This window comes from Oryzias latipes, chromosome 1, assembly GCF_002234675.1.
Source record: "Oryzias latipes chromosome 1, ASM223467v1".
NCBI lineage: Eukaryota > Metazoa > Chordata > Actinopteri > Beloniformes > Adrianichthyidae > Oryzias > Oryzias latipes.
Genome location: NC_019859.2, coordinates 18,102,820 through 18,127,247, shown reverse-complemented (window position 1 = coordinate 18,127,247; position 24,428 = coordinate 18,102,820). Strand labels below are relative to the sequence as shown.

The following is a 24,428-nucleotide window of genomic DNA, read 5'->3' as shown; positions in this document are numbered from 1 at the left end:
AAAATCAGGGTCAACATGTATGGAAGGAAGCTGAGGTAGCGCAAAATTTTGATAATGACATACATTGCTGCCATTTTTTTGTCTACCAAACAGCAACAAGTACCATTTTTAAGGGGGGTTTCACTTTGTTAATCAACTGTTTCAGCTTTCCAGCTCCACTTTAACATATAAAAAACAAAGTATTTAATTTCCATGCAGTTTAGGTAGGTTTATTTAATTTACATATGCAGTTTTTTCTGATTTGAATATGTAAAAAGATTGCTTGGAAATGAAGTCACTTTAAAAAAGGTAGCAGTGCAGGAGTGCCAATGCAGTTATCCTCCTCCTCTGTTTGTTTATGCTGTTTAGTGCCAGTAGTTTACACTTGTTATTATGCATTAAGAGGCTAGTTAAAGGACAAAGCCCCCAAATGTGATTAAAAAGGTGTTGACAAACTGACGCATATTACCGGTACACAGTTCAGTTTGTCTGTAACATGACAAAGATGGGGAAAAAATGCTATTTCAGTGATGCTGCAATTCGACAAAAATGTGGTCAGCAAATGCGTAATACCACTCAATAACATTCCTTGTTCTTACTACTAGGTAGCTAAAACTGATCGAATAAAGACGTTTCTAAAAGAGTGCCATGAACGTCAGAGATTTTAGCACTCATGGCCTTGGTGACGAGGTATGCTGAGGGAGAAGGAGGGGAGACAAAAGCTCCTCTGTTTAGTGCTGCAACTTGTATAAGTCGTCTTTGTTTGCAGGGCATGACTAGGATTCTCGCTAAACTTCTATTTTTACTTCCTTGAGCCTCAGAACGCACAATTAACGCACAAGTAAGAGTGGCTGGCCTATGGCTAAATGAGGCTGGTCAACAAACGTCATCTGCCTGCCATAAGGAGCGGGGACTTCCATAACAGATGTGCATGCCTGTGGACCACCATCTGTGAACAGATGTTCATAATCAGTTGATAAGTTTCTGATCCTAAAGTAAAAAACTTTGGGACTTCTTAACTTCTGTACTATGGACTTGAGTTGGAGGGTTGAGCTGTAACTTCTTAACATCTCAACATCTTAAGGTGCAAAGCAACCACCAATGCTTTTTTTGCTTTTTTGACACATGAACAAGAAAAATTCATTCATTCATTCATTCATTCATTCATTCATTCATTCATTCATTCATTCATTCATTCATTCATTCATCTTCTTAACCGTTTATTCCCTTTCGGGGTCACGGGGTTGCCGGAGCCTATCCCGGCCACTTGGGCGTAAGCAAGGGATACCCTGGACTGGTCGCCAGTCTGTCACAGGGTGGAATATCCTTTATCACACATCCACTCACTCTCACACTCACACTCACACCTATGGACAATTTAGAGTTGCCAATCAACCTATGTAGCATGTTTTTGGACGGTGGGAGGAAGCCGGAGATCCCGGAGAAAACCCACACATGCACGGGGAGAACATGCAAACTCCACACAGAAAGGTCCCCCATTGATGTTGTGTTTTTCATGTCCCCCAGCCGGGACTTGAACCGGGGGCCTTCTTGCTGTGAGGCAAGAGCGCTAACCACTGCGCCACCGTGCAGCCCATGAACAAGAAAAATGCATATCTATATAGACATATATCTGTAAGTCTGCTTTGTTCAATCTAAACACCCATTTTCAGCTGAAAAAAAAAAAAAAAAAAAAAAGCTTGTGTTTCTGCCAATGTGTTTTATTTAGAATTGACCAAATGAGTGCATCTTTTTAAAGTCTTTTTTTGTGCGCACGGCATGGCTAGTTTTTTTTTAATTTATTTTTTTACATACACATTGGAAAAGAGAATGATCCTGTTTTATGCTAAATAATATTCATAGGCTCCGGCAGCCCCATGACCCCAAAAGGGACAAAAAGGGTTTAGAAGATGAATGAATAAGTATTCATAGAAATCCTACCAAACCAATTTTTTAAAACTCTTCTTTTAGTATACTTTCACAAATTGTTGTGCAAATTGAGGCATCTAGAGTTTGATGTTGATTTTCTGCCTTTTGTTTCAGATGATCACATTGTATTACCTCACATTTGTGTATGCTAGAAAAGTTCAACCTTTTCATAATTAGTTTACAGGTAAAAATTTGATCAAAAGTAAAAACATAAATGAATCTCTCTTGTTAGTCAAAGTACTTCAGATGGTTTTTGGATGACCATTCCCACATTGATGAGGGAAAATTTGATCAATACTGACGACACAAACCTCCTCAACTTTAGCTTTTGGTGGGTCACATTGGTTATGATTTTTGATTGACATCTGGTGTCTTCTCAGCCTCTTGAATCCTAATAAGACTATGATCACATATCGTAAAATGCCATAGCGCAGCAATCTAAATGCAAGCTTTTCAGCGAATTGGCAGGTGGCCACACTGCAGCATTTGTAATTGGGAGATGGTAGTCATCGAGGTTTTAAGAAAAAGTGAACATTTTACGGCAAGCAGACGTTTTTTTTGACACTGGTCAGTGGTCGCCTGAGCACATTTCAAGGTTGCTCAGTGGCAGTCCAGTGACGGGCGGGTGTCAGGAAGGCAGCAGCGCAATAACTGACTGATAGGAGGTCTCCAAAGTCCCCAAAATTGTATGATGGTTGACCTATTTCAGACTGCCACCCTCCACCATCCCCCTGCCCCTGCGCTGCCGTCCCACTGCTGCCGGCCAATTGTTAGAAATCTGCTGCTACCAATTGTTAGAATCGCTAGCAGCGCGAGCGCTTGATAGGGGATGTTGACGTGTCCTGGGGGACGGCTATGACCAGACATCAATCTAGTGATCCTGGCGACTTTAGGTCCTGCACATAATATGATAACACCGCTGCAACTCTGAAACCTGTGTCTTATTGAAATGTGGTTGATGCTGAGAAGAATACAAAGAAGACGGAACATTGAGTGCTGGACTACTCATATGAGCAATGCACAAGATGGCAAATAGTGGCACATCGTATGGACGGCTGCCATCCAGAGACATTTAGATATCATCCAATCAAAGGTGGCCGCCAAATTTTGTAATGATGTCATCTCCTCCTGATTGACAACCGCCTGACTGCTGCCGTCTACATTCATGACCATGCCAACGATTATCTAAAAAATCTGGCGGCGGTGGCTAATCTTGAAAAGTCTGCCGATGCCATTGCCTCCTTGTTGTGTGTTGGCAGTTTTATTTGTTACCATTGCCTAAGTTTAAAAATTGATTCAACTCTTCCTAATAGGTTTTTTTTTTTTAAAGAAAAAAAAAGATAGATTTGTTGTGTTTCTATTAAGTTAACCATTCAAAATGCAGCCTGGTTTCAGGTTGGATGGTTTATTCTTTTAATAACAGTTAAACTAAAAGTGTAATTCTTTTTTCTTTGTATTTTTGAGAACATTTAAGCAGTGCAACAATAACATAAATTTTGAAAAAAAATAAAAATAGTTAAATTAATTGTTGACTTACTTTTTGTTAACAAAAAAAACAAATTGATTCTGCTTAAACTTCATTTTTATGGCTCACAACAATACTTTTTCCAGTTATTAGACATAAATTAGGCTTTAATGTTTCTTGTTGTACGCCATGTGGACAAGTGCATGCTTACAGTATCTCTTGTACAGTATTATTCTATCTGGATGTTTGTCTTTGCTTAATTCGGCATAGTTGTAGCACAGCTCCATCCAAAACTTTCGGAATCTCCAGTGATATTTGGTGAAGAGGCCTCTGACAGTAGTATGACTCGCTCTGTTGGCATCTCTTTTCAAGTCCCCCAGCCCCTCTGTCTCTGTCATCATCTTAGCATGCCCCTCAATACCACTCACTGTCTGTCCCATTTTGGCTGTTGAACTAGGGTGGGCAAACGGAGAGGGGGTGTCTTCCCGCGTCTCATCCTATCAGAGGACATACTTAAAGAAAAGGCGGGTAGGGATAAAGAGGGGCTGGCAGGCGTAGCCGTTATGTCGGGAGCCCTCCCCATTCTGGTTCAGGATCGTCCTAAGCTGTCCCATTCCCCATCCGGTTTTGTGGCTGACATCTCTATTATTGTTCAGAATTTTAGGTATCAAGAAAGGCTGAAGTGAAGATGTGAGTTCTACAGTGATACTTTGTTTAAATTATGTTGATTCAAGTGAGTGCTGCCTTTAATGGAATATACAACCCAAAAAACAGGACTAAATGTCTAAACATATTCTTCTTGAGCACTGACAAGAGGTATGTAATCAAGTTCCTAATCAAGTTGTCTTTTCTGACTTAACACTGGAGTAAGACTGTATTTATAAAAATCCTAGTGCAATTATATTTGCTTGCTTTTTCTTTTTTAGATGTTTTAAATATCTTTGGCCTTATTGGGTGACTCCACATGTCCAATAAAATGTCTGATTGTGTATTTTGGATTCCTGGAGTAAAATATTAATTCTTGCTGTGGGTTTTTAAATATTTTAGAAATTGCAGGAGAAAATGGATTTACTTCTCAACTTGATGTTATTTGAGCTTTGCTAAAGACTTATCTACAGAAGGTTGTGTGTTCTCATGAACATCCCCACTTCCTTCTTTTGGGTGATGAAAAAATGAATGTTGGCCTCTGATTCCCTCAGTTCATATGGACTTAATACAGCATGCATGCATAGCACATTACATTCTACGGGATAGCCTGCTGTCGGAAATCTTTTGGAAATGCAGGGGATTATGCATTATTATTAGACGAATTATCACCTAACATTGAATTTAAGACAGACTTAACTCTTTTTTTTTTTTTTTTTCTTATAAAATCTTATAGTTTTATCCATAATGATTTGTTGTAATTATTTCTTTTCATTTTATGTTTGCTTTGCATGCATGAGATCAACATGTTTACTGTCTCTCCTGCCTCAGTTCTGAGCATGAACTACTTTCTCAGCTGTCAACACACTCGCACTGGGCGGGCCTGGCCTCTCTGTAACCTAAGATCTTGGTCCTTCTGCTCCCCACAGGGTAACAAGATCCAAGATCACTTTGTCTTATACAGAAGAGAGAGGTTCCCTTAACACACCCACTGTCTTTCTTCAACCATTGCTTTATTGCCTATCAGTTAGATGCTAACCCAGCAGACAGGGGGAAATCCGAATTTTATTTAGAAACAGCCTAGGAAAACCAGGTGGAGGTTCTGTAGACTTTTGCTTACCTTTACTGTTGCAGTTTTCACAAGTTCTTGAAGAATCTTGTTTTAGTTCATTTATCAGCTTTGTGGCACTGCAAATGATTTAGCAGTGCAATGATTCAATTTCAAATTTAATGCACTCTGTTTCAACTGTCTGCTTTTACTGGTAATTGTTGCACCTTTTTGTTTTGTTGAAATAAAAACAGAAGTTTTTTTTATTCTCATTTTATAGAACACCGCTGATGTATTCTGAGGTTTTCTGTTGAAAATACTCCCTGAATTCTGTATGTGAAGCTCAAAATCGCAGCTTTTTTTCTTTTTTTTTGTTGCCTTTTTTTTCAGTTAGCTTTTTCTATTAGCTTCTCTTCAGTCTATAAAGTAGAATGAAAAACAAAATAAATCACTTGATGGCCGGCTTTTCTTTATATATTAGGTCGCTGAAATCTTTTGAACAAAGCTTTTGTTCTGAAAATCCCAGATATATATTTCTGCTTCAGGCTTCTGTCCTCTGGCTCTCGCCACTCCATAGAAAGGGTAGCGCTGCTAAAATTTAAGTGCACACAGAAACAAAAGCCCTCCCGGGATACACGGAGTGAAAATGACATAAATAAAGCTTTTGGTCAGCTTGTGGTCATCTGGGAATGAAACAGTCAGTGTGAGAACATGCGTATAACCTTTGGCCTCATTTTTGTGCTTACCCTGCAGGCATGGAAGAAGCGATGGTTTGTTCTTCGCAGTGGCCGTCTAACAGGCGACCCAGACGTCTTGGAGTATTACAAGAATGACCACACCAAGAAGCCTATTCGTGTAATAGATCTCAACTTGTGTGAGCAGGTATTACTCCTTGTTCCATGGGAAACACTCGATTTGTGTTGTGACAGTTTTGCTGTAGATGCAGTGGAGATACTTGCTACGTTCTTTTTCTTTTCTTTCTTAAATGAGGGTTTGTTTAAAGCCTGCTAGTCTAGCTTTATAGTTCATTCCACATTTTTTTACATTTATGTAAGCCATTATATTTGTGAAAATGAACACTTCTTGGGAACTTCAGTATAACTTGGTAGGTAAGGCTGTTTGTATAACTGGGGGTGGGGTGAAGGGTTGATTCGGACTTAACCAGAGATATAGTATCAATTAACTAAGCTAAATAATACACAATATAATCACTATGACTTAGAAATGACTCAAAAAACTAAAATTGCAACAGTAAAGCCTAATTTATTCAAAGTTTAATTGTGTGGCTAAATGTTTTATGGATGAAGAATGAGGGGGGGAAAACAGAAGGAAAACTTCCAAGAAATGTAGGGAAATCTTTACTTTTAGCCATTATAAAGTTGTTTACAGTATGATTATTATTTATATGTTCTATTCATTCAGTTACCTTTTCATGTAATATTGAGGACCAAAAGAATTGGCACACACGAAATAATTAAACATTTATTTTAAAAAAAATCAATAGTTGCATCATCCAGAACTAAGTTCATCATTCTAAAATATTTCAAGTAAAAAGAAAATAGTAAAAACAAACAGCAAAATGTATTAACCACTGGGTAGTTTTTAATTCTAATCATGTTTTCTCACTCCACTTTTTTTAAATACCATTTCTTAGCAGTGACTTAGTACCTGAACATAATGAAAAGGACTCCTAGAAAAACAAGAATAGAGTCTGAGTCAGAAAGTTTCTGGAAGATGTTATATCACAATGCCTAAAATGCACAAAAACCAGTGAGAATCTCTGACAAGTGATGGTAGTTAAAATGGTTCATGGTTACTTGGGAAGCTCTACAAAACATCATGGTAAAGTAAACAACCCCCAAAAAAATTAAAAAACTCAAGTAAAACCACTTGCATACAATTTAAAAACAATTTTGAAACAGTAAATGAAAATGATAAAATCATTATTTTAGCACGTGTTAAAAAACAGTCTGGGGGCAGTTCTGTTTTTTTTTCTTTCTGAATTAGGCTTAAGGAGGAAGTGTAAGTGTTGCCCTTTGCTATGTCCAGGAGCAGCTGATTAGCTGACCCAAGGGACTGGGAGAGAGGTGTGTGCCTGTAAGAGCTCAGAGTTCAGGGCAAGGCCACTGAAAGCATAAAAACAATTAAGTCTCTTAAACGAACAGGCAAAAAAACCAAGACTTGTTCACCAAACTGTATTTTTTGTTATTAACACAGATCAAACTCAGTCACCTTGATACTGAACCACTATGTTGTAAGACAAACTCTGTTGACGTCTCACCCTAGGTTGATGCTGGGCTGACGTTTAGCAAGAAGGATTTGGAGCACAGCTTCATTTTCGACATTAAGACCATCGACCGTGTCTTTTACCTGGTGGCTGACACTGAGGAAGAAATGAACAAGTGGGTTCGCCACATCTGTGACATCTGTGGTTTTAACCCCACTGACGATGGTAAGCGTTGCCCCATAAGTCGTTATTGTACTCCTAACAATTACAAGTCCTGTTACTGTTGTGTCAATGTTCGTTTCAGGGAAGTTGAATACTCTACAGTAAACAAAACTGATTATTGTTAAGCAGAAACAATGTTTTAACATTAGCTATTTTATTAATCAGCCAAAAAAAAACTTAAAAGTCAAAACGACTCCCTAACCATTTGTAATGTGAGTTAAAGAGCAACATGACATTTTTTTTTCCATTTAGCTTTCAGGATTTATTTATTTATGGGAAATTAATAACTCGCTGCTCTAAACTTGAAATCTCCTCAGCAACAGTTTTTTATTCAAAAGTTGTTGTTTGACAATACTTCTTACCATCCTGCACCAGGCCTTTTGTTAGTTTTTGGTAAAATGCATACACAAAGAGCACTGTAACAAGCATTTTTCGTCTTTTAATTGTCTGTAGTATAGGGCAAAAATCGTAATACAAAAGTCTTTATGTGAAAATGAATCTAAAGTTTTAAAAATCCGACTTTAGTTTGCTGGTGCTTTGAACATGTTTTTTTAAGGAGACCTATATGTCCAGTGATATGAGATCCTTGAACTCCTCCACACAGTCAAGCTCCACTTCTCCTAGGAACCCACCAGATGGATGACATTTTAGCTATTTTATTTTTATTGGTAAATATAATCATAGTTCTGTTGTTGTCCATTAACATGTATGAGTTAATGAGCCACTGCTGAATATTTCCAAGTTCTGCTATAAAAGTTGTAAATATTTTCTGTTTGCTATTAGCATAATCAAAGCCCCAAGTACTTTATAAGTCTTTCAGCCCTTTTTTTCTTCTAGTTCCAATTTCTCTTGCTCCTTAGCAGTAAAATGCATCAGCTTTTAAGTGAGGTTTGACATAAGGGACTGCACAGGTTCTTTTTAGAAGAGGACACTTGTCAAAGTTGTCAAGTGACTCATTGGTTATGGTGCTCTGTCATCCTTGCAGCAGCTATGCCTCAAGTTCAGGAAAAAAATACTAACATTGAGCTCCTCTTGAACAGAATTTTTCATATTGGCTCTTTAAAGACGCACAAGCTAACAGACTTTTCAAGGATAAAAATTGAGACATATTTTTTTTTTCAGATAGGCCTCTTTGGCTGTTATTGTAAAAGAATGTCCTTGGCTCTCTTTCTGTTTGCACTTCTCTGTGTGTGAGACCCAGCTCCCACTCCTCTGTAATGTGTGGCCACACTACACGCAGAGCGCTTCAGAGCCGAGCAGATATTAGAGGAAGGAACATTAGGAAAGCTGGAGGAATGGAAGCTCTCAGAGATGGTGTAGGTGGTATAGATTAGTACTTTCACACACATAAAAAAAGCATTCCCCCCTTTTTTTTCTCTGCAGATTCTTACACAAAACCTAAATAGCAAAAAGGAGCGAACACAAGTGCCGGAATTGACTAGAAATGTTTTTATTAACTCAAAACTGCTTTTGTTTTACAACAAAAAATAGGATTGCTTGGATTATAAGCAGTCATCTTTGTTCACATTTTAGGAGAACAACTCAAGCAGACATTTTTTTTAAAAGATTGGAAATATGGTAACTCTCCCTGTTACAAAGCACAGACCTTGGTGAGGAACTGTATTTATCTAGTGTGGGAAGAAAAACAACAAAACATACAGGCCAAATATCCCAACAATCTACAAATGCCAGTGTTTCATGTCATGGTAAAGACTTTTGACTGTTCTGTAGCATAATCCCTCTTTATTTTCCTTCATTTTGCAGTGCTTTTACTTGTGTTTGGTCATTGTCTTTTTGCTTTTTCAATTTAAGCATTATCAACTGAACACATGGTCTCACATTTGGTCCTCTGACATTTTAGTTTCACCCCAAAAAATGAAAAATCTGAATCAGAAAGTTTTGTATAATAAGGGAGCAGATTCCAGGACCAGGTTGGCTTTGCAAAAGAAGAAAGAACGATAAAACAGAAGGAATAAAAATAATATCCGAAGCACAAGGAAGAAGTGAGGCAGTTCAATTTAAGGAGAGGGAATGAGTGAAAGTTTCTCTCTGTGCATGGGGTGTTTACCTGCAGGACCAAATAAAAATAGTTGCATGCAGGAAAGATCAAATGATTATTTATGCCGCTAAAATAGTCTGAAAAGACTGGAGTGTTGTGTTGGGTTTGGTTGCTAGGAAACCCCTCCACCAAACTCTTTTAGACCTTTACCCTGCCAAAGTTGGCATTTGCAAACACGGCTTTCTATTTATTTTGTGGTTAGTATCACATGTTTGCTACATGACCTGTACTGTGTCAGTGGACATCACAAGCCTACAATAGAAGTTCGTCCTCGACGGTTTTTAATAGGATTTGCAGTTCACGATATCCATATTTACCTACTTTTATTTTTTTGTAGAAAAAACTTGTTTTTTGATTGCAGATGAAGTTTCCAATTCCAATTGGTTAGTTTTTTTTTATTTTATTAATTACTTACATGCTTAAAAACATTTTAAAAAATGGACTCATGGCAGCAACCTCCATGTTATTTGTGCAAACCAACCCGTGTATGCATGATGAACACACAGCAGCCAGCTTGAACCCTTTAACACCGGAGAGGTTGCCTGCAAAACCTAAATACCGCGCTCTTTGGCAAACTGTAAGTCTTTGACAGTTTACACGATCAACATAAATGAGCTGAATCTGACGTGGAGAAAGCGGCTTTTCATATTGGCTATGCACCAATATGCAACACATTTCTAACCGAAAAAGGTTGCATATTAGCACTAAGCTGCTTTCTTCCGCTTCAGAATCCGTTAGAATTGTGGTAACTGCGTAAACAGTTGAAGAGTCACTGTAGTGAACATTGGAGCTAAAGCTCTGGTGTAAAAGAGTTAAAGCCATACAACCGATGCTGAAAAATAGAATTGTTTTTTTCAGTCTGATGTTACTTTTTTTTTTTTTTTCTGATGTCAGCATAGGTGGTCCTTCATTTTTTTAATTGGGACCTATTTTACATATAAGTAGTACAAAGAATGATCAGGCACATCAACAGGATTGTTGTTAACCGCTGTCCTCTCACTGTCCTCCTCAAGACGCATCGAAAGCTGCTCACCAGTCCATTACTGGGGGCCTTGTGGTTGACACGCCTCCACATGCAGCTCTGGGTAATGTTGGTCCAGCAGCATCAGTCCTGTCAGGTGTGCCACCTCCATACCAGCCAGTGAGCGTGCAACACCTGAACTCCCAGTCCAGTTCAGATGAACCTCAGGACTACTTGTGGCTTGCTAACTGTGAGAGCAAAAAACCTGAACCCAACAGGTGAGGTTACTTAACCTGTTCTTTAATAATGCATGCTCAGTTTTTTTGTTTTACTTTCACAACTTCCTCTGTGCAGTTTACAGACCCTTTCCTCTTATTTTGTCTTTTTTTTCTTCCAATTTTCCAACTCTGCTGCTCTTCCTTGTCCTTGTTGGATGTTGTGTGTAGCTCAGTGGAGTGTCAGTCTCCACTGGAGGGAGACCAGGAGTATTTGCTTTTGGAGGAGTGTGAGAGCAAGACTGTTCCTCCACAGACTTGTCTGTGAGTGGCCAGCCCTCCAGCTGGAATTGCCTGCTTGTTTGAAGTGCCAAACGTGTAGAGAAGACAGTCCGATACTGAAACACTAACTCACACACAGCTCTGGTACAAAGTGAAATGACTTCTGGATTGAAATATGTATTAGTCTACCCTTGATATGATAGCATTATAACAAAATAAATCACTTTATTAAAGATTTTAAATGTGTGGTTTTGTCAAAGATGACTGATCATGTGAAGTTAAATGTGGAAATCTTTATTATAGTTTGGAAATGATGCTACAAAGGCTTAATGCCACTGTGTGGATTGTAATATTTTGTCGGTGGACCTAAGTTTACTTAAATGTGCATCCGATTTATGTTCCCAGAGCCCATGCCGAGTGCTCCAAGTCTACCTCTTCAGAGACGGACCTGAATGACAACCTTCCCTCTCATCGCACTCCTACTTCTGCCACTTTCTCAGCCAAGCACATTTCACACAACGGCTTCTTCCCACAACACCCAGCTCCAGCGTCCGCCCCTTCCTTCTACGACTCGCCGCCGTCCCGCGGTGCCTCTTTCTCAGCTGACGCCGGTCTCTACAGCCTCCCACGCAGTTACTCCCAGGACACTGTTCTTCTCCCCATATCTGCCTCCTCTCCTCCCGCTCATACAGACAGCGGGGACGCCTCTGAGCTTTATGTCTTCAACACACCTTCGAGAAAACCCTCAATAGAGACACACATGCGCAATATTTCCATCAGTTATGACGTCCCACCCACACCTGGTGCAAACTGTCCCTACCAGGCCCCTCGCACAATGTCACTGTCAACCGGAGCTGGAGGTTCGGAGGGTGATGTAGTGCCTCCCCCTAGACCACCCAAGCCTTCGCTCAGCTCCTCATCAGGGCTTCCACAACCGCCTGCTGAGCGCTCACCTACGGACACCTTTTGTATGCCTCGTCCAGCCTCGGAGACGGATGGAAACTACAGTGTGCCACCTAGTGCCGGGAGTAAAGCTTTACGAAGCCACACTATTGGAGCGGAGGACTGTTCACGTCTTCGCAAAGGTTTCTATTTTTCTCCCGTCTTCAGCACAGTTTTAGGTGTTGCCTTTAAGCTAAAAAAGCTTTTATTCCCACATAAACCTTTTTTTTTAAGTCTGATTTTGCAGTAAATTCTTTGAGCAAAGATTGATACCTAACAATCTTTGTAGGATCAACTAGAGCTCTAAAGGGGATTGGTGGTGGTGAAATGTTGAGGCTAAAAATTGATTCCTCCACATAGTCCACCCCCTTGTGGTAATAAATGTTTCTGCAGAAATCCCCAATGAATAAAATTATTTTAGCTAAGCTTGAGGTGAAATACCATTGTTGCTTCTGCATTCATTTTGTGAAAGCCATAAAATGAGCAGTTTTTTGAAAAAATATTAAACATTTATAGATTTTTTTTTTCTTCAGGGTGGTCTTTTTTTCTGTCTTTAAATGGACTTGAATCTTTAAGTCTGCTTTTATTAATATAAAGTCATTTGTTCATCCATTTTCATGAGATTTTAACTACGCCAGTGAGTCATACTTTACAGATTCATGCTGAACTATCACTAACCTGAATAAATATACTGTAATGTGGCTTTTTGATTGATTTACATTTGAGACTTGTTTGTTTTTCTTCTTTCCAATAATTTACAATTTATGCTTGATAAACCGTGTGCACTTGCACAGTACTTTATGTCCTTTGGACATGGTTTCTCTTAATGTTTTAGTTTACATTCAGATCAACACCTAAAAATGAAAACATGGCGGTGAGGCACAACAGCAATATTTTTTGAAAATTTCGTATTTTTCCCATCAAATCACATTTTGACTGAGCACTGTGCTGTTCCAGTAAGACATTTGCTGCAAATATTTAATACTTTGTTTGGTTTTGTTTCTGCAGATTTTGGATCCCAGGACTTCTATGACATTCCTAGACCATTCCCCACAGATAAAAGCTATTCATTTGACTTCAACGAAAACCTCAAATGCTATTTTGTAAGTGTTGCAACCAAAGTTACAGGTGGATGTTTTTTTTTTTAACCTTATAATAATGGCTGCTAGTAAGCCTGTGTTGATGACTGAACATTTCTAGAAACGGAATGTTTTAAAAATAATTCATTTATTAAAAAGGTTGCCAGATTTTATAATATTAAATTGGTAACATTTTCTTACTACTCCTGTTTTGTAACTATTGACAGTTAAATAAGTATTTGAGCTGAAGAAAACAAGACTACAGATTATAGCAGCATATCAATTGCAAATTGAAATATGCCAAAATAACGACGTAATTCAATTAACCAAAGTAAACAAAGTTGATCCAGCGAAGTATCTTTGCTTTTGGGCTTTGCCCTTTAGGGGTCACCACATTGTGTCGTTATTTTATGATTCATAGCCGTGTAATTTGGAAGTAAAATACACATACAAGACTCATTTGGGATTTATCAAAATCACAAATGGCTTTTGTTGGCAAAATACAAAAGTGTGTATCAGTAGCTGCTTTGTAGAAATGCAGTCTCCAGCATGTTCAGGTTTTCTACTAAGAAGAAAACAAACTGCCTGTTTTTTCAAAAAAGCAAACAAAAAACAGCAGAGTCCAGGACTTCTCACTTCAAGCAACACAAAGAGCATTGAGAGGATAGTCTGTACTATCTTCACCAAATAATGATGTGAAGCAACAGCAGAGACTGCAGAAATATTAAACTTCTCATAAACACTATTCCACTCCGTACTGCTGTCAGGCTTTTGAAAGCTTTTTAAGTAGTATCAAGTTACACTAAGGATGAGTCCCGTTCTGTCTCTTAGGAAAGCATCATGCACCCATACTCATTATACGATAGAATGCAGTGACTACAGCTTTGTAAATTATTGATGTTTGAAGTTGTTACCAAAATCCTTTTTCTCAAATTCTATGTTTACATCAATATTCAACCAATATAAAGAGCAGAATATGTGTTAAAAAGTGACTGTTGTACTTCGATCCTTTGCTTGGTTTGTTCTTTTTGAACTAAGAGTGTTTTTTTAATTATGCAATCAACAGAAAAACAAAGGAATGATGCCATTAGGGAGCCATTCTACAGAAGAAGTTGACCAGAACTATGTCCCGATGAGTGCCAATTCCCCATCGCACCATCACTCTGGCAGTTTGCTAGAGACAGCGAATGAAACGAACTATGTACCAATGACCCCAAGCACTGTGGAGTTCCCTTCCCTGGGTAAACAGGTTCCCCCACCCGCTCACATGGGTTTCCGCTTAAGTCCAAAGACCCCCCCTCGCAGGCCAGTGCTCAGTGAGTGCCAGCCACCGCCCGTAGACCGTAATCTAAAGCCAGACCGTAAAGGTGAGTGCTTGCATGGAGGTGTGATGGTGACTCCTTAACACATGTTCTTAGTCTTCTTGCTTCGTGATTGATGTGTGTGCTATAAAACCTCTACTAAGTGTTGACTAATGCTATGGCTAACTATGCTTTCATCTCATACTCACCCACCATCCTCCTGTGCAAGATCAGAACTAAAAAACTATCTTTACAGAGCTTTTTTAAGCCATTAATTTCTGCTCTTGTTGTATTATTGTGTACTAATGGGTCTGTCCTTGGTTTGGGAGTGTTGGAAAAACCACTAATTATGTGTTCATTTCCTAAAGCAAACTGGTAAATTAGTTTACGGTTTGTTAGGCTCTTAGGCTGACAAAGTTTACCCATTAGTCTCAAATCTGCTTCAATGTCTTGTCAGTGTGTTTGGCAGATGAAGATGCCTAGAAACCCCGTTTTGCTCCTAAAACTCCATAACTTCTCACCCGTACACATAGGACAGGCCTTGAATAATCGAGTCGTTGTTACATAAACACACATTTTTGGTCTTTTTACCCTCCTATAGCATTCTGTAAAGCTCCTGACACTGATGATACATCATTATAGTGTTCGTAAATATTTATTTTGAGATTTATTCTGCTAGACCTTTACCTGACCACAGTTCTGATATCCTTGTTTCAATAATCTTAAACTGTAGAAAGATCCTATACCGAAGCACTTTTGATCATAGTGTATTTTCCATGCAAAATGGGACAGTTTATAAACTGTCTTCTCATGCTTATAGACCTTCATTCTGCAGCGTTGGTTTAGTGGCTCATCGCAGAAGTTTAAGGCAAAAGCCTGGCTGCACTACACGACACACACTAGGAACCCTACCCCATTTGGGGACAAATTAGATGTATTGTGTGCTCAGACGACACACTCACGATAAGGTGAATGAAAAGCTGTGTCATCTTACACCCTAACTCTCATCTGTGTGCAAAGCGCTCCGAGAGCAGCACATCCTGCCCTGCGTTCTGTACGTTTTCAAGGAAAATAAGAGATTGTTTTACCAAAAGAGATCAGAGTAGTGGTTTATACTAGGATTTTCTGGTTAATTTAAGTGTGCAACGAAATTCTGCACGGCATAAACCGTGTCTTGTAACTTCAGAATGAACACCGCCTATAGGGATATGGAATTCACACATGAATTAAGCTGGACATAGCTCATATCTGGACTACATGCTGCTTCATTGGTGCAAAGCAGAGTCTGTGATCACTGTTCAGGTTCAGAACTTAGGTACCAAGTCTCAAAAATGTCATTTTTATATATTGCATTAATGACATTCAAAAGATGATTGGTCCTGAAATATGTTAGTACTTTCATTCAGCTCAGAATTATTTTTCAAGCCGTTTATCACTGTGAAAGTGTCATCAACATGTTCCCTGATTGATTGACCGTTTAATAAGATTTATTTCATTCGATACTTTTTTTTTTTTTTTTTATTGCAAAGCCAATTCCACCTAAGTACTAATTTAAAATAAACTTGGAACATGGGAGAAGACTTGTATTTTGGAATTGCATGTTGCAAATAAAAATTTATCAGAATATTTTATTTTTTTAAAATTAGAATTATCATATAAAATAAATAAAAACATTATATATAGTTAAAAAAACTTTCCATTATGAACAGTTACAAAGTTTTGGAACTGAAAATGGTACACTTTTGATTTTAAATTGGTGTGCACTCTAGAGATATACAAAAAATCGCTTGGGATAATAGCCATTATCTATTATTTGTGAAGTTTTTATGTCTGGGGGGGACCTATAGGAGCTTCACATACCCCCCCCCCCCCCCCCCCCCCCAAAAACACACACACACTTTAATTTAATGAAAAAAACACCAAAAGATTGTCTCCATACAAAATAACAAACTTATTTACAATTAATAAATACCAAACCAACAATAACTTAACAGGTAAAGCAGAAAGGCTTCAAGTTGAACAAAGGCCAAAACAACAAACAGAACCCCACCAAACTGAAGTCTGAAATCTTACCTGTGAATGAAAGATAAGAAAAATCAACGACAAAACACTAACCTCCCTAGACTAACAGAAACAGGAGAAAACATGTGCAAGAAAATGTCAGTTCACCCCTACAGCTACACTAAACTAAACAAAAGACTACACAGAGTGGGCCTGAACACAAAACCACAAAAATGACAAAGTGCAACACCAACTCAACAGGTGGAGAAGGGCGCCAAGCTGCAGTGGAGACAGGTTGCAGCAAAGCTCCCTTCTCGCTGGCTGGAGGGTCCACATGGTGCTCTTAAAGGCTGCCTCCATCCGCTTGGGTCCAATGAGAGCCACACCTACTCAGCACCACACCTGAAAGTAATCAGAGACAGACACACATACGCACACAAAGATCCGCAAAAACACTGTTTCACGTTTCCACTCTGATACAGAAAAAAATTACATAAAACAAAACGAAAGAACAAACCCAAATACGGCCACAGCAGTAAGACTGTGAGACAGCTTTTTCTGCCTTATTTGCCCAAACTATAAATCTGAAGACTTGCGGCTCATTTCCAGGAAAACTTCCCCAAACTAAATATCATATTTAAAATTATGGCACAACTGAGATTTTCCTAATAAACAACCCTGCAAGCAAATGTTATGATTAGCATGTTGATGCCTTATCAACAAGTCTCAGTGTTCTGCTCCAGATTGAGGTTTACTCCTCTCAACATGACCTGATTTCTCACTGTACTCCCAGTGCTTATACACAGCTCATCCTGCATGCACAGCTGTGATGTCAGTCCTTGTGTGGGAAGCTGTGGATGCATGAAGTGTAGTGCATGTTGGACATTATGGGTCTGCGGTTGTCATGACAATAATCGTCTTGAAGTGTTCTTTTTTTTTTTTAAAAGGTGAGCGGGTGCATGTGAGGAGGTAGTTCTTTCCATACGTCTTGTCTTTTGCTTTGCATGGCAGAGCCCTTCCTGCTGTAGGTCTCAATCACCCAAAGTTCTGTAATAAGCAAAGTCTTCTTTCATCAATCAGGAAGTCCTAAAATAAAAGCAAAAGGTGTCTGTTTAGAGCGAACCGACTCTCAGACCATAGGTGAATTCCCAGGGGGACGACGCAAGGGTAGGTACCCCACACCCAACCGCTGTTGTGAATCTGAATACTCTCCAGTGTCTGACCTTTCCACACACTTCTTCGTCTGATTCTTTGCATGCTGTTTCTAGTCTCCTGGGATCCCGCCAAGTCTTCAGGGCTATGAGTTAAAGATTTTGATTTGAAATATCTACAGGAGATGCACGAGTGTGCTTTTATTCTTCATTGATTTAGTAACACTTGTGAAGAAGCCCTGGAAATATTCTCTGTCATGATTATTCTGATGTCAATCAAAAAGGTCCTAACCTTTCTCTTTCCACGAGTTTAAAACATTGCACTTCGGTTCTAAACATGCACAATTTGGTTTTTGTCACCAAACACTAACATTTCTTTATTTTTCTTACATGATTTTGTAAGGCAGTTGTTTGTTCTTCACGTGGAAACAAAAATATAGCTTGTAATCCAGAAAAATTCTGCATCAACGACTTATTGTACAACTGCACTTTGAACCTAAAGAACCACTCCAATGAAAATTGCGGTCTTGGTGTTTTTAATATGCTCTTAAAGCATTTTTCTCTGGACATATATAAAAAAAACAAGATTAAAACTGCATTTCTGTGTATTTCTTTGTTTAAATTGTGATGAATCAGAAGCAGACAAAAGAGTGCAGTTTGAAAAGGAAAACTACAGAGTACCATAAACAGGGCATGGGTTTCTTCACAAAAAGCTGAAAATTATCAACCATTTAAGTAAATTGATGACTTGTTTTCTGGTTTTACAAAGTACAAAATATTTCAATTGCATGAAAAACATCTTGAATGTATTGTAAAAAAGAAAAGAAAAACTTGATTAGTAAATGTTTAGATCCCAATAAACCCAGAGATTTTAGTCTCATTAAACCATGTGAAAGTTTTATACATTTATTTTGCAAAACCCCATTTTTTTAAAGGATCCTGGTTGTTTTTTATCAACTGATTGTGTTTGTTGTGAAAATGTTGGCAATGTAACCTCTAGTTTCATGATTTACCTTATACCAGTTACACCTTTTTAAGGATGAAGCAGTTTCTTAAAAACAGTGAGTAATGGAGCCGATTGTATAGTTGACTGCATAAACTTGATGCAGTTTTAACATCGGTTGATTTCAATAAGTTACCAAAAAACAAACACTTGCTTCAAAAAGCTTTTTGGGAGTGCGTAACTGGCAGGGCCATTAATTTGGTTGTATGTTATAAGTTTTTATTTTTTGTTGAGTCTTGGTCATTTAAATTGACATCTGTGTCATAAAGTTGCCTCTCCATTTGCTTCCAAAACCCAACACGTCATGATATGCACATTTCCAGAGAACGGTTTCATTTAAACAAAGCTTTTCTGAAAGGAAACCATTCTAAACACAAACAGGTCATTTTTAGCAAATGAAATACTTGGTCCCCTTTCCCCGTTTTGTTTTAACCTTTGGTAGTCTCTGCAACTAGTTGTCTTTTTTTGTGTTCAGTGAGACCTGCTCCACTGGAGATCAAACCATCGTCCGATTGGGAGGAGTCCTGCACACCTGTCCGCTCACCCGTCACACGGTCATTCACTCGAGAGTACGTATCCACGCGGCTTTGCTTTTGCTTTTTTCTACTTTACGTAGTTCTACAGTTTGCAGAAGACTAAGGGCATGTTCTCACTGTTCAGCTTTTGTTCTCTGTGCAAAAAAACTGCAAAAGTAGATCTTTGTGCAGCAACTGCTATTCTTGGCGAGGAATAATAATACACCCTGTTGCCACTTGTTCTTTGTAGCCAAAATGCAGGTGAGACTTTACAGCAAGTGAACAGGTGAGGCGCTGCCCTTTTGTAGTGTAATACGGTTAACAGATGGTAGTTACTAACACTTCATTTAATACAGAGGTCACAGTGTGGGATCTGCCTCAGTGTTCCTTGGTACTAAAAGGGGGTTGTTGTCTTATTTGAAGGGATTTCTGACGGTTTCAGGGGTGTTGACAGTTGTGGCTGTTATGTCTGCATTATGTGTTTGTTCTCATCAGAGTCTGCTTGTAAGTCGGTGTGTAAACCTTGTGAATGCTGCTCAGTTTCTCTAGGTTTCCGGTGCCGAGACCCGTGTCAGTGCAGAGTACGGCCTCCAGCACTGACTCCGAGGAAAATGCGGAGCTAATTATAGGCATGGACTCTAATATACCAACAGACGAACCAGTATGTAACACACAAGTACTGTCTATCTAGAAACAAATCAGCGATTACAATTTCATTTGAAGTGAAAACAAACCAAACAAAACAAAACTCATATGAAGATTTAGTTAAGAAAATACAAGTAAAGGGGAAAATACATAATACAGGGAAAGAAAAGGAAATTCAAAAACCCAGTTGTTTTCCTCCTAAATAGCCAGACTGTAGTGGGAACATAGTACCAGAGGCTGCAGATGGACTCCTCATCATTCCAGCTTTTCTTTGCGGTTTCTTGTCATTTCTGTCATGTTGCTGCTCTTTTAACCTTTGTCTTCCTGTTTGTTTGTATTTTCAATTCTTTGCCGGTAATTGCTTTTTTTTCTTTCTTTCTGTTTGCATATATTTTGGAAAAACAAGAATATCAAATAAGTGGTGGGATTGGCAGTAGAGTAATAATTTCAGTTATGAACCAGCAAAATACTGATGAATGCCTTCAAGCTGTGACTTTTGTTGTATTTTTCATTTTCTATTCTACTAATTTCCCTCAATTCTCTTTCCACTTGCTTTAAGACAGTATTCCACCTCCCTCTGATTTTTATCGCTGATGCCAATTTCTTTTCCTCCAGTTTCCCATCTCTCTGGCCTCCTTCATCAGTTTTCTTTATCTTGCTCTTTTGGTCTTAACCATCTGCTTGTCTCTTGTTTTCTTTGCCAAAAACCCCTCTTATTCTGTAGAGAGGAGTCCTTCTACTGCACAGTCCCCATCACCCCTGTAAAGAGGGAGGTGGAGGAAGTTGACACCATAGAAGAGGTGAGCAAGGTAGACAGGTTAGACATGCATGGTGAGGCCTGTCAGAAATTCATAGGTTGCAGTTTGTGGGTTGTATTTTTAGATCATGAAGAGAGTGTTTGCAGTCTCTGCTGTGCCATTATCATCCGCTCTGCTTAAAAGGTGTGGTTTGGATACAAATGAGTTCTAGATGTAGTTTGTGTCTAGTCACATCCTAGATCTAATACCTTCACCCTACATATAGTTCACAATTAACACAACTGTAGAAATAATTTGTGCTAGTGATGCCACAATACCAAAATTGAACTTATTTTTCCCCCTATACTCCTTATTGTTCCATTTTGGGAATGTGGTGATAAAAATGTGCAGCAAAAACAGTTGAAGTAGAGGTTTGGTTCTTCTAGTCCATATCCTGGAATTTGCTCCAGGATATGGGCATCAAAAAGGATTTAATGAGTAGTTCAAGGTCATTCCATTTCTTTCTGGCTTAAAGTCTACATTGACCACTCTGGACAGTTGTAACCTAGCAACAATGCTGAGTTAATAAATTGCTTATGTTTTAGCGGTTAAACATCAATAAAATATAATCAAACTGTGCAATAATTATCAAAACAACAGCAATTCAGACTTTTAAAAAACATGTTAGCATAATGTGCAAGTCTTAAATGTCCCAATTCTATTTTTTAATACAATTTTAATGAACAGATAAGAACAGATATTAAATTAAATTTCTCTTACAACCCAGTCTTTCTAGTCAATCTACTTTTTCTTGACATCTAATACCATTTTTTTTATTTTGACAGCATGTTATTGTTTTATTGAGTTTTACTGTGACTGCTAGTAAAAGTATTTTCTCATGGTTCACGCAGATCATGAAGCTTTCCACGCCCATGCCTACGGATGGTGGGAGTAGCCCTATGTTAAAGACAAAGGGAGATAAACAGGTGGAGTACTTGGATCTGGATCTAGAGTCTAGCTTGTCTACCCCACCTAGAAAGGTCAGTCTCAACCTTCTGAATCGCACGTTCTCAAGTAAAAAGAGTTTCAAAGATTTTACTTTTTTTGTTGTTGTTTTTTTATTTTGCCTCTTTAGATGAAATCCATGGGAACTGGCATCACCGCGTCGGACGAGCGTGTGGATTATGTGGTTGTTGACCAGCAGCGCACGCAGGCCCTGAAAAGCACCAGAGAGGCATGGAGCGAAGACCGCCAGTGCTCAGAGACGGACACCCTCTCCAAAGCGGCCAAATGAACACGTCCCGACGACAGAGTTGCCTTTGATCAAGCCTTGCCTTTTGATAAAACGATAGGCCTTTGACTCTGTTAGTTCTTCTGAGTGGTCACGGTCCACCTACGCAAGACTGTTAGTGAATGAGAGCCAGTGGATCACTATAGCCACATATCTGACTTCAGTTTACACCGCTGTCATGTCCTAGACGGCACTTTGTGTATTTTTATAGAAAGGGTGTGGGCCAGAAATAAGCTTTATGCAGTGTGAAAGAAGGCGGAATTATCTGGGAGGGAGGGGGCTGTCGCTCTTAACTTTGATCATTCACTGCCTCCTATATGAAATGGGGGGCTTCTGTGTTGTTGGCGGGCAGATATAGATCTAGCAGACATGCAGGTTAACGGTTTCTGCTCTTTTAAATGAATGAGGAACAGTTCAAAGGTCACTTATGGAGCTTGACTTTAACTGACTCACTCTGTCATGTATGACATAATTTCAGAGGCTTTACTCTTTTTTTTTCTTTTTTTTTTTTCTCCTTCAGTACAGTGTAGTTCATGTTCAGTTGAAACATGACCTACTGCGAAAACTTAAGCATTAGAAAACCTGGAGGATTATTCCACTGAATTTATTATTTTTTTCCATTTATTTTGTGAGTGGAAATGCTTCGGCCTGTCTTCATGGAAGTGCAACGACTGTACAAAAGTGTTATGTATATAAACAGAAAAGTGTCCTTTATTTGTATGACAGCCATCCTTTTTTGATTGGAGGCGTCCGGATTCTGCAGGGTAGAATCCAGGAGCCGTGTCGAAAGGGTGTCAGGACTTTTGACTTAATGAATGAATTACTGTGAGTTTAAAGAGCATGACAGGTTTTCTATAAGTTAAGCAAAGACATTAAACGGAGGTTACAAAGGGGAAATCTGGTACTCTACAGAAACGCTTATAATAATAACAATAATGTTCACTTTCTAATTTATTTCATTGAAGTAATTTCACGTGGACTGAGTTTTAGCTCACTCTTTTAAATTCAAATGATAAAAAGATTTTAAACTCATTAAGAGAAATGATAAATTAACCTTTATCTTTAGGTAATTTGTCCTTACTTTGTCTGTACTCCTATTAAGTTTAGTTGAAACCAAATTGGTTTACAGTGATGGTTAAATGTCTGGTCAGCTTATAAGATCACTTAGACCATTTTAACAGTCTGTCTCCATCCATCATCCTGTGCTTTGCTAACCTGTCATCCCTTCATCCCAAGCGTGTGCTATCGCAAGAAGAAATCATCGCTGTACATAGTTTATCTATTGCATCAACATTAATGAAACAGATGTGCCTGTCAAGTCAGCTTTTTGGAGTTTCCTGAACAGACTGGAAAGCTGATCATGCTTTTACTTTTTTTTTTTTTTATGAATCTCAACAAAAGTGTAAATTGGTAGACTAAATAAAATCCAGCTACTTATGACCATTTTAGTTTATTTTGTATTATGACTGGAAAAAGATGTGAAAAAAATGCTTTAAACCAAAGTGAACACCTTGATTTATCTGTTCATTGAGTGGGTTAAAGAATAAACAATCCAGCATAACAGCATTTTTGTCTGAACATTGTAGGAGACCATTTTCATTCTGGTTTTAGAATATTACAATCGGGTTGATTTGGTATTTTTATTGTTGGTAAGAAAATGAAGAGAACTTTTAAAGCTGGGAATAAACATCTTGGTTTTAGACATAAAAAACTTAAAAAGAAACTTGATTGTCTTCATAATATGAGAATATGAGGATGATCTGCTGAGGAAATAAGAGAAACCTAGCCAAACTTTAGAAAATTTAAAGTTCCTGCATGTTAAAAGGAAAATCTGCAACTACGCACATTTTTCGTTGTGCCACTACCTTGATCCTATTTTATTTGAACCAAGAACAAAAGACACTCGTAAAAGCCAAGATTTGTGCATTACATAAACTTTAGAGTAGCCAAAGAGATGTACAACATATATTTTACTGGCATTCTGAAAGTCCCCTACTGGCAAATAAAGGTTTAGCAAAACATATATACAGTACAGCACAGTGTGTGCTAGTTTTATGGGAAAAAAGTTCTCGTCATCCGTCGCTTTAGATAATTGTTCATATTTTTTCAAAATAATTATCGTCATAATACGCTTTGACCAAACTCCAAGTCCTAACGCTCATAAATAACCTATGCCTCTGTCTCTGTGTTTGTCCTGGTTCAATCTGCATAAAATAGTGCGGAATCAAAGAACACAAGGAAACAAAAACAAGTCTAAATGTTTACAACACTTGCATGGTAGAAACACTATTTGGTATGAGCATTTTAAGAACAAATCTCCTTTTTAAAATCAACAACCATTGCTGTAAAGAAGCCACTTTTGGCTGCTTTTCTTCATCAGGATTCTTCCTTAACTGAATGGGCAGGTTGTCTTTGTAGCTGAAACATAGCTGAAGGGAGACTTTTGTTAAGTTCCAGCGGTAAGGAGAAGTTCTAGTCTTCTATAAACGATTCTTGTTGACTTTGTTCCAGAGGACTGTGAGGGTTTCAGTAATGGCAAAACCTTTTTTTCCACCGGTGTTCATTTTTTAATAAAGCTTATTATATATTTTTTTCCAGCACCTTTTGCCATTATTCAGTGTTCCACCTGTCATTTTATTTGATTATATCCCACAAAACATGAGATGATTTCTGATCAAAATCAAGCAGAAACATTTCTCGTGAATAATAATGACGACATATAGTTGCTCCA

The 24,428-nt window shown here is 38.4% G+C and overlaps 1 protein-coding gene across 16 annotated transcripts in view; it reads left to right on the top strand.

The window, feature by feature from the left end:
- Positions 1-23,263, top strand: part of gab1 (GRB2 associated binding protein 1) — a 52,056-nt gene extending 28,793 nt beyond the window's left edge. For 3 of the 16 annotated variants that reach the window (XM_023957565.1, XM_023957564.1, XM_023957569.1), the window contains 13 exons: positions 5,820-5,948; positions 7,353-7,518; positions 10,588-10,813; positions 10,982-11,074; positions 11,438-12,117; positions 12,983-13,077; positions 14,120-14,420; positions 17,436-17,522; positions 18,985-19,078; positions 19,275-19,310; positions 19,565-19,685; positions 21,318-21,446; positions 21,542-23,263. In XM_023957565.1, coding sequence (XP_023813333.1) covers positions 5,820-5,948; positions 7,353-7,518; positions 10,588-10,813; positions 10,982-11,074; positions 11,438-12,117; positions 12,983-13,077; positions 14,120-14,420; positions 17,436-17,522; positions 18,985-19,078; positions 19,275-19,310; positions 19,565-19,685; positions 21,318-21,446; positions 21,542-21,700 — 2,316 coding nt within the window. In that variant the 3' untranslated portion in view covers positions 21,701-23,263. The other 13 variants (XM_023957567.1, XM_023957576.1, XM_023957573.1 and 10 more) reach the window with 13 other exon arrangements.
- Positions 23,264-24,428: the final 1,165 nt, after the last annotated feature.